We start from the raw sequence: 10,473 nt of genomic DNA on the forward strand, positions 1-10,473 counted from the left end.
CGCTGTTTCTATCGCCCAAGCTGCGCCTGCCCACTCGCGCGCACGTTCCCTTGACCCCCGCGTGCACATTTAGGGCAGCTGCCAGGGGAGGCGGTTGCACCCCCAGGCCGAGCGCAGGGCCGCCGAGCGCCGTGGCGCGTTCCCTGCGCGCAGCGGGCGGAGAGCGGCTTCCCCCGCGCGGCGCGGAGAGCTCCCGGCGGCGCGCGGCCCGGTCGGCCACCAGGGGGGGCAGCAGGGCCGAGAGTGAGAGAGCAGAGGGCCGCGCCAGCGCCGCGCGGGGCGCCGCGCGCGACCGCCTCCCTCCTGGGAACAGCGGCGCGGTGGGGCGAGGGCCCTGGAGGGGCAGGGAGACGCCCCGGGGCGCCCACGCCGCCCCTTCCCCGGCCGGCTCTGCTGATCCGGCCCGCGCGCAGACGGTCCCCGGCCGGCGACGGGCTTCCCCACGTGTCTGCCGCATGACGGCGGCTCCCCGGCTCCAGCAGAAGGGGCCGGGCGCGTCCCGGCGAGCCCCTCTGAGCTGTCCGCGCCCGCGCCCTTTCCCACCCGAGCTGCCGCGGCAAACGTGGGGCGCGTCCCTGCCCGCGGCTCCGGGGCCCCCAGGGCCGGGAAGGGAATGTGCCGCACGCAGGCACAGCCGCGGCAGCCCGCCCGGGCTCGGCACGTAGCGGGGCCACCGTCTAGCCCCGTCCCGCTCGCTGCGATCGCAGCTCTCTCCGGAGGCCAGCGGCAGCGTGGCGGGTCGCAGAGCCTCCGGGCATGCTTCTCGCGGCGCCCCGCCCTGCACAGCCCGAGCAGCGACCCCGGGGAGCAGCAACCCGGTCAGCGCAGGGACGGAGTCCCACAGGTGCGCGCGACCCTGGCCTGGGGGCCGAGCGGCCGGCGCTGCGTCCGGACGGCACCGACCGCGCACAATCCCGGTGCTTTTCTGCAGGGAAGGGTGGCCGCGGAGCTGAGAGAGTGGCCGCGGGGAGCGCCTGCTTGGGGGTCCTTGTGCACGGTGCGCGGCCAGGAGATCGCGCGTTCCCTCCGCTTGCAACGGGCGAAGTGCGACTTCACTGTTTGCCTCCAACCAGCAAGTGCCAGTTTCATTTTGGGCGCGTGTGTCCTTTTTGGCAAAAAAGGGAAATCGAAGCCATTCGGCCGCCGCGGCCCCTCTTGCGCCCTGGCATTCTGGCAGCGCAGGGAGCGCAGGGTCCCGGGGCAGCACGTGCCCGCGCGCAGTGCAGCCCCACCGAGAGGCGCAGCGGGTGGGGGGGGGGGAATTCGGCCACTCTTGCGGCAGCGCCCTGCGCCAGGCTGGCGGCGCCGCGCGAACATGCAGCTGCGCGACGCCGCTCGGCTTCCCGGGGCAGCGCGAGATCAGGATCGCAGGCCCCTCGCCCTGCTGCTCCTGCCTGAGGTGCAGGCGCCCAGGCGGGGGGGGGGGCGCCTCGGTGCCCCTTGCGCCTTTGCAGGTGCTGCGGGAGGGGCGCGACTCAGATCGTGGATCGCGCCTCCCCCGCCCTCCCGAGCAGCCGAATGCCCCGAGCCGCCCCCAACCCCGCGGGCCCCCCCCCGGGGCGGCCCCCCCCCCCCCCCCCCGGTGGCCTTTGGCGTTCTCATGCAGGGTTTCTCTCACAGCCGTGGGCTCACGAGATTCCAGGGAAAGAGGTGCTGGGTTTCCCTTCGTGCTGCCGGGCTCTGCCCAGGGAAGTCCCCTGAGGGGCACAGACCGGGCTGCCAGCGGGCGGCCCGTTGCTGGAGAGCACGTTTGCGAGAGGCCGGGGGACGGAGGCAGGGCAGGGGCTGGAGAAGCATTTGGCACGGCAGGAAAGGCTGGTCCCCCCCCCCCCCGACACCAGGCGATCCAGAGAAGGGCTGGACCGTCTGGGCGAGCGAGCCTTGCCTCCGCTTCCTTCGCGGCTGCTGATGGAGAAGTCCAGCCCCGCCCCCCCCCGTTCATTCTGTATCCCAGCAAATGGCGACAGGCCACCTCTTTGGGGAGCTCTGCCGGGGCACCCCTGCAGCTGTGTGGCCTGCGCTCTCCGGCCCTGCAGCGGAGCGGCGGCCTCCCAGGGAGGGCTGGGTGGCCTTGGTGACGCGCCCGCCGTTCCTGGGGGCTGCTGAGCAGCACTTAGCGCAGTGTGGGGCTGGGCTGCCCGGAGCGCCCGCCTCGAAGGGGCGATGCCTCGCTGCAGCGTGATCCCACAGACGGATTTGTGGGTGCACCGCCCGTGGTGTCTGATGCTGAGGGCTGTTTCACATGCTGCAGCCTCGGGGTGACTGGTGTGGTTGTGTGACCTTGTTGAGACCTCTGCTGAGCCAGGCACTGCCATGGGCGCTGCGCTCCCCACTCGGGCCCCAGGCCCCGCAGAACCCCCGGCAGAGCGGCCCCTGGAGGCTGTGAACTCCCAGCAGCCCCGGCCACTGGCCCGGCTCGCTGGGGCTTCTGGGATCTGAAGTCACAAGCACCTGGAGACTGGCCTTTCGCTCACCCCTGCGGCAGAGCCTCCGCAGAGCCGTCTCCGCAGCGCTGGCCCAAAACATCCTGCCGCCCAAGAGGGAGACGCACATGGCGCCCCACCCCTCCCAGAGGGAGGCACACGGTGCCCAAGGGGGCCAGGTATTTTGGCCCCTCAGGCAGCACCCGCTCCGTCGCTGGCACACAAGCTGCACCCCAGAAGCCTGCTCCTCCTCGGTGCTCAGCGCAGGGTCTGGCGGCGGCTGCCTCGCTCTGCCAAGGACGGCCCTTCCCCCTTTTGGCCGCACGTGCGAGTGGATATTCCTGCGGCACCCGGGCAGAAGCCCGGCACGGCGAAACGAACCAGGGCGGTCACGTGCACTGGACTGCGCTGCCGTGCAGCCTGCGCCCCAGTCCCCCGAACCCCTGGAAGGCTGCTGGGGGCGCTGCGGGAAGGGCAGGCGGCGCTGAGCCCAAGCACATTTCAGTGCCGCGGGGGCGGCTCATCAGTGGGTCTTTGCGATTTTTAAACTCATTTAAATAGCTGGTCTCTGAAGCCGCCGCTTCGCCGCTTAGGCTGCCCCACCGTGCCTTACCCTTGCGGACTGGAAGGGGAGCGGAGCCTGGGCGGACGAGGGACCCCCGAGAGGGGCACGTGGCCTTCCGGCGATGGCTCCCCTCGCCTCCTCACGGGCAGGGGCCGATTCCGCCACCGCTGAGCGCGCCGAGGGCGATGCCCCGTGCTTCGCCTCCGCTTGGCCCCACGGGAGCGAGCCGAGGTCTCCGGAAGGGATTCCCCAAACTGCCCCCGCAGGAGCCCCTTTGAAGTCCGCGGGAAATGCTTGCAGGCGCCTGCCCGGCCGGCCGCCCGCTACCCCGCACCGCCAGCCGGCAGGACCCCCGCCAGGCCGCCCGCCGTCGCCTCCGAAGCACTCCCGGCCAGCCTTGGCGGGGCGCCTGAGCGCTCCCGGTCCGTCGCCGCGCATCGCGGCAGGGCTTGCGCCGGGTCGCCTCCGGCTGGGCTGCGCATGGCGCCCTGGGCCCGAACGCGGGCTGCGACGCGAGTGCAGCGGCCGAGCGGCGCTGAGGCAGCTCTTGCCGGGCGTGAGGACCCCGCACTCCGTTTCTCGGGCTCGCCGCTGGCAGCCCAGCCTGGCAAGCGCACCCGGCAGAGGAGAAGCGCCGGGCTCGTCCGGCCAGCCGGTTCCGCCGCTGCTTCCCGCTCCCGCTGCCTCCGCGAGGGGACCGGCCGGGCAGAGACAACCTGCTGCGCCCCGCCAGAACGAGCCCGTGGGACGCCGCCGCAGCCCGGCAGTCCGGCTCGCCAGTCCTCCGCGGAGGGCCGCTGTCGCGTCTGCCGGAGGCAGCTGCCCCGCTGCCTCCGAGCAGCCGCGCCAGCCGGCCCGCTCGCTGCACTCGCTGCACGAGCGACGGCTCCCCTGCAGACCAGCGCTGTGCGGCCGGCCGCGCCAAGTCCAGAGGCGGCCGACCCGGCCCGGCGCGCCGCTGCTCCGCGGCTCCATCCAGGCCGCTCGGGTCCCGCGGCGGCGTGGCGGCTGCCCGCCGGGCTCTCCTCTCTCGCCGCTCTTCCGGGAAGCCTCGGGGCTTGGGTCCGCAGCGAGGCCGCGGGCACGGCTGGCTCGCAGCTCGAGGAGAGGACGCGCGGGGCGGCCGCGAGCCGCGCGGCCCGGGGCCGAGGACCAGCCGCCGCTGCCGCCGACGGGACGGCTCGGCGCGCAGGGCTGCGGCGCCCCGGCGGCCGGGCAAGGTGTGGGCCCCGCTCCGTTCCGGAGCCAGCCTCCCGGTGGGCTCCTCTCTCGTCGGTCGCAGCGACCAAAGGCAGCCCGGTCGTCAGCTGGCCGGGGAGGCGGAGAGCGCAGCCGAGGGCGCGTCTCGCCCGGCAGGCCCGCAGCCAGAGCTGGCACGCTCCAGCGCCCGGCCCGGCCCAGCATCGCCCCCCGCCGCCGCCGCCGCCGCGCCCGCCCCCTTCGCCCCCGCCCCCGCCTGGCGGGGGAGCGGAGGAGGGGCTGCCCGCCTGGCGGCCGAGCGCCCGGCCCGCGCCGCCTCTATATAAACACCCGCCTGGTCTGTTCCCCACAAACTGGCGCGGAGAGAAGCGGCTCCTCCTCCTCCTCCCGACGGCGCAGTGGAAACGGAGCGCCGCCCTCCGCCTCCTCTGCTCCCCCCTTGCTGGCTCGCTGGCAGGCTCCCCCCGCCCAGCCCGGCCCAGCCCAGCCCGGCCCGGCCCGGCCCGGCCCGGCCCGGCCTCCCGCGGCCCCAGGCAGAGGCGCTCAAGAGAGCCGCTCAAGCTGGACGGAGCGACACCAGCCAGCCGCCGCCGCCGCCTCTGCCTCTGCCGCCGCCAGCCGCCGCCGCGCGAGACCGTCCCGCTCCGGAGTTCGCTGCTGCCCCGCGCGCGCGCTTCTGCCCGTGCAGGAATTTCTCCTCCTCTTCTGCTGGGGCAGAGGTCCTCCGCGCTCGTGTTTTTCTCGTGCCGCTCCTGATTTCCTGCTCCCGCCGCCGCTTTTAGTCACACAAACCGGCCCCCCTTTCCTTGCGCCCGTCAGTGACGCCCCCCGTCTTTTTGGTGTTCGGATTCTGGGTTTGGTGCAAAGCAAAAACGAGACAAGCCTCCCCTTCTCCGAAGTTTCCTGCCGAGCCTCGGAGCGAGCGCCTCGGAGCGCAGTTCTGCCTTCGCGGGCGCAGCGGCGAGAACGGGACCGCGTCGCCTTCGGGACTGCAGGACGGGGGCTTTCCGCTCCCCCCGGCGCAGCGCCTTTTATTTTTGCATTCCTTTATGCGTGGGGAGGGGCTGACTCCCCATATGCATCTATAAAAGCACACGTTGTCCCGGCCGTGGCGTTCGGTCCAAGTGCCCCGAGTCCCCGCACACACGTGGGTGGCGCCCTCCGCGGCCGCTCCTTCGCCGCCCTCCCTCGGCGCCCCCTCTCCGGCTCACCCGCGGGCTTCCGAGCGGGAGAGGAGCGGGAGACGCCCCCGCGCGCGCCGCCCGCCGCCGCCGCCGCCGCGCAAGATGCTGTTCCAGAGCTTCGACCTCGTCTCGGCGCTGGCCACCTTCGTCGCCTGCCTGGCGTCCGTGACGCTGCTCCTGGCCGTGTCGCAGCAGCTGTGGCAGCTGCGCTGGGCGGCCACGCGCGACAAGAGCTGCAAGCTGCCCATCCCGAAGGGCTCCATGGGCTTCCCGCTGGTCGGGGAGACTTTCCACTGGCTCCTGCAGGTAAGGCGGCCTCCGCTCCGCGGCGCTCCAGGGGGAGGGGAGACGTTGCGTCAGGCTGCTGGAGGCGGGAGGGGGCGAGGCGCGGCGCGGCGGGCGCCCCGTCCGGGAAGGAGCGCTCGCGGCCGAGGAGCGCACGCCGAGCGAGCGCCGGCGGGGCGCTCGGCGGCCGGCGCGGCGCAGCCTTGCGCGGGGAGGGGGCAGCACTCCGGCCGGCGGGACCGCGCGCCCCTCGCACGGCCCGCCGGCGGCACGGACGGGGCTGGAAGGGCGGGCTGCGTGAGCGGCCGCGCGGGCGGCGGAAAGGTGGGCCGAGAGCTCGGTCCTGCGCACGTTTCCTCGGAAGTAAGCCCGCGCTCCGCGGAGACGGCTTGTTCCCAGGTAAGTGCGCCCTGCCAGACGAGCCGGCTCCGCGGGGCTGGCCCAGCCCATGGTCCCGCGAAGGGCGCATCCCGCCCGCCCGGCGCTTCTCCATCGGCGCAGAGCTGCGTCTCCGGCCAGCAGGGGCCGGAGAGGCAGCCCGTCCCGTGCCGTCCCGTCCCGTCCCCCTGCCCTGGCGGTGGCGGCCTCGCACCCGGAGCCTTCTGCGCGCGGAGCGGCGCCCTCCGCTGCGGCTTGTGCCTTCCGCGCGGATCCCTCCATTTCCGGGGGCGGCCAGGGTCGCTCCCGCACTCGTTCCCCCGCGAGACTAGCAGGCCGCCTCCAGCGAGCCGCGCAGCGCCAGGCTCCATCGCCGCTTTAAGAGCGGGGCTGAGTGGGAGCCGTCCCGCCAGGTGAGGCCCGGCGAGGAGGCGCCCGCCGCCGCCGCCGCCGCCGCCAGCCCGAGGCGCGAGAGGGCGAGCCGGCGCGTCCCTCCGAGCGCGGTCTCTCCCGGGCGTGCGGAAGCGCGCTTCTCGGCGCAGCCTCCCGGGCGGGCGGTCTCTCCGGCGGGGGAGACGCAACTCGGCCGGACGTCCCAGGCGGGGGCGGGACAGGAGCCCGGGCAACTCCGGAGAAGGGGCAGCCTCTCCGGCCAGCCGCGGATCAGGACCTTTCCCGCTCTGGCAGGACCCGCGCCAGCTCCTCGGTGGAGTCTCTTCGAAAAACGCGGCTTTGGGGTCGCGGGAGGGGCCGGGGGAGCCCGTCGTGCTTCCGCGCGTCCCCGCTCGCCCGAACGGCCTGCGAGCTGCTCCGGGACCCCTTCAGTCCGAGGATGCAGCCCCCCGCGAGTGCCTCGGAGCAGCCGCCACGACTCGAAGTCCGCGGGCCGGGCGGCGGGTGCGGGGCGCGCCGTGGCACAGCGGGTCCCCGGGCGCTCGTGCAGGGAATCCGGCTCGGGCGGGAGCGCGCGTGTCGGAAGCCCGAAGCAAGGCAGGAGGGCAAACTGTTCCGCGCCCCTCCCCCCGCCCGTCCCAAGACCGGCGTAATAGACTGGGGGGCCTGTGCCGGTGCGCGTGCAGTCCCTGCCGGCACTGCAAGGGTTAAGAGCCCTCACTCAATAGGGCTTTATTTTTAAAAGAAATTTATCAGATTTTTGCAGGGGGACCGAGAAAGGGTTTTCCCTTTTCCACAAGGCCTCATCCAAACAGAGTCTTGGGCTAAAAATACAAAAAATGTGTATAAATTGGACTCTGCTTGAAAACTCTTGCCACATAAAGCTGGCCTTTGTACAGCCATGGAAATGTTGTACAAATAACCCTTTATTAATGCCACAAAAAGTACTTTAATTATATTTACGCAGATCAAGACATGGGGTCACCTGAACATCTGAACTTCACAACCGTGCTTTTGTCTTTTTGTTTGTTTTTCGCCCCCCCCCACACCCCCCCCCCCCCCCCCCCCCAGGCTCTGCAGCACAGAGACCCTCAATGGGTAAGGGGGAAGAGGCAGCCCACCTCCCCGGACAACTCAATTTAAAGGGGAAGACACCTTGGCAAAGGCACTTCAAAAATGGATGGGGAAAGCCGCCCCCCCCCCCCGCAGCAAGTCCCAGTGGAGTTGAATGTGGCGGGGGGCGTGGGGAAGGGTCTCCTCTGCTCGCTCGCAGGATCCCTCCCTTTGTATGAATGTGACCAGCATGTGGGAAAGTTATTAAAAGTCCCAAACTGTGTCCAGTGCTTGCCAAGGATCCGGCCCACATTGAGAAGGGATCTGTCCTGCAGAAAAACACAGGAGCTTTTGGGGGCCCCAAGCCGAGGCAAGATGCTCCTCAGAAGAAGAGCAATGCCTGGACAGTCCGGTCCCTCCTAATAGCCACCCCCCCTTCCCCCCGTTACTGGTGCGTTGATGGTTTTTCTAGCGGCATGTAATAGCCCCATCTGGACCTGGAGCACCCCAGTCACTCCCAGCAGGGGTGCAAATCGTCGAAGGGGCCGTGGCGTGGCGGTTGTCAGGGTTGCTGGGTGTGCGCTGCGTGTTGTGCACTTGGGAGAGCCTGGGTGTTGTGCTCATCAGCCCCGATGTGCCTCCCAGCAGAGCCTCCTGGGGCGACTGGGCCCTCCAGCGCCCATGTGACAGCCCCCTCAGCCGTGGCTTTCCCCACGCCAGGTCCAGGGACCCAGCGGGGACTTTCCAGAATGTGCTGGGCAGGCGATCCGGGGAGGGGCAGGGCCCTGGAATTCACTTCCACAGGAGGGAGTTGACACCACCTGTCTTGGCAGGTCCGGAGGGGACGGGCCACCGTGGCGAGGGGGGTGGCCCCCAGTGCTGATGGCGGCGCGCTCCTCCGGGGCCCCAGTGAGCGGGTGCTCTGCCCCCACGTCCCGCTGGCGGGCCCCTCGCAGGCTGCTGGAGGGCCCCCGGGGGAGCCGTGTGTGGGAGCAGGTGGGTCCAGCCCCATGGCTCTTCTGGCGTGGGCCCAGACAGGAGGGGCACTGGGAAGCCAGGACGTTCCTACTAGCGGGCATGGGGAACGCGTGTCTTGTGGCGAGGGGAGCCATTCTTGGGGATGTGAAGGCCCGCCCTCGCCCCACGGCCCCGATGAGCCCCCTTCCCCAAGTCCCTGGAGGACGTGGGCACTCTCGGGGCTCCCAAGGGGACCTCGCGGGCACCCTTCCCCAGCCAAGGCTGCAGTCCAGCGGTGAGGCCGCGTCTCGGATTGTGTCACGGGCTTTCGGGAGGTGAGGAACGGATGGCCCAGCCAGCGGGAATGTTGTGCCACCCGCCTCCAGCGCTTCCCCCCCAGCTGAGCCGTGTGTGCAGCCCGATGCACACCTGCCACGAAGAGCTCTAACTCTGCGGGTGACCGAAGGCTCCGTCACGGGGCTCCGTCCCGGCACGGGTGCTGGTGGCCCTGGGAAATGGCCACTGCGGATGGAGCCCTGGTGCAGAGGCACCTCAGAGATCATGCGGTCCCATCCCAGCCCTGTGGCATCTCCAGTGCCGCCGGTGAACAGTGCCCAGCATCTCCCAGGGTGCCGTGCGGCACTGTCCAGCAGCGGGGGCTGAATGAAATCTGTCCTCTGCTTGTTTCCGCCCACAGGTGTAATATCCTAAGGTACATTTATTAACTAGGAATTTGGCGAGCACGAGCCCCTCAGGCATGGGAGCTGGATTGCCGTGTGTGTGTGTGCGCGCGCACGCGCTGGTGCCAGTGGTGGCAGGATGCCAAGGAACTGGCTGGCCGCTGAGCTGCTGTCTGTGTGCCTCTTCCAGGGCTCCTGCTTCCAGTCCTCAAGGAGGGAGAAGTACGGGAATGTCTTCAAGACCCACTTGCTGGGGCGCCCCTTGGTCCGGGTCACGGGAGCGGAGAACGTGCGCAAGATCCTGATGGGCGAGCACAGCCTCGTGAGCACCGAGTGGCCGCGCAGCACGCGCATGCTCCTGGGCCCCAACACCGTGGCCAACTCCATCGGCGACATCCACCGGAACAAGAGGAAGGTACGGGCGAGCGGCCTGGGCGCCCCGGCGGGGAGAGCCTTCCCGCATGGAGGACCCCTTCTGCGGCCCCTGGCACGTCGGGGCCCCTGCAGGCGGGAAGCGCTGCGTGTGGGGCCGTGCAGTGCGAAACGGGAGAGGACGGGCGAGGCGGTGTGGGAAGGAGCGCAGCCTTCAGCATAGGTGGGGGTCTCGCACCGCTCACCTGCGGCAGGGCAGGTGGTGAATCTGCGTGGCTACGGCTAGGAGCCCTTGGCTGCCTGCAGAGGTGAAGGAAGGGCAGCTTCGGAGTGTGTGCAGAGTGCATTCCAGGGGAGAGACTGCCACAAGGCTGCGGCCTAGCATCCGGCTGGCGAGCCTGCTTGTCCCTGCTTTTGCAGTAGCGCTTAGCCCAGGGCCTGATCACGTGCAAAGTGCATTTTGCGGCCCCCGCGGTCGTGCAGAGTTGCGGGGCGGCGAGCCGCCTCGGGGGACTGGGGGGCAGCGTTTCCGTGCCGGCGCGGGGCCGGCCTTCCCCGGCGGGCAGCGAGGGCTCGGCTCGGATCGGCCCCACGCGCCCGCGGGGGCTCCCCTCGCGAACCCGCGGCCAGCCGCGGCTCCTGGCGCCGGCTCCGGTGGGGCCCGCGAGGCTTCCCCGGCAGCAGCGCGGCGGGCGGCAGAGCCGCAGCGCTCGGCACGGAGGCGCTGCGGCCGCGGCGGCCTTTGAGGAATTTAAAGGGGCGATGCACACCGGAGGCCCGGCTCGACCCCAGGCGCGGGGGAACTCCGTGCGGCAAGGGGGCGCGCGGGCCGCGGGCCGGGGCCTTGCGGCGCCCGCGCGGCGCCTCGAGCGCGCCTCGGGGCACGTGCAGAGCGCCTCCCGCGCGGGAGCAGGGCAGGGGAGGCCGCCGCGGGGCGAGGGAGGCGTGCTGCGGCCCCGGAAGGGGTCGGCCCGCGCCGAGTC

General features: G+C 71.4%; 1 protein-coding gene across 2 annotated transcripts in view; it reads left to right on the top strand.

Moving 5' to 3' along the window:
* Positions 1-5,474: 5,474 nt before the first annotated feature.
* The window catches only part of LOC123022901 (cytochrome P450 26B1), a 13,430-nt gene continuing 8,431 nt past the window's right edge, over positions 5,475-10,473 (top strand). The window contains exons 1-2 of one of the 2 annotated variants that reach the window (XM_044429017.1): positions 5,475-5,678; positions 9,309-9,533. In XM_044429017.1, the coding sequence (XP_044284952.1) occupies positions 5,475-5,678; positions 9,309-9,533 (429 nt within the window). The remainder of the gene's footprint in view (positions 5,679-9,308; positions 9,534-10,473) is intronic. The other variant, XM_044429018.1, reaches the window with a different exon arrangement.

Source organism: Varanus komodoensis, unplaced genomic scaffold (genome assembly GCF_004798865.1).
Source record: "Varanus komodoensis strain SLA01 unplaced genomic scaffold, ASM479886v1 scaffold2, whole genome shotgun sequence".
Taxonomy (NCBI): Eukaryota; Metazoa; Chordata; class Lepidosauria; order Squamata; family Varanidae; genus Varanus; species Varanus komodoensis.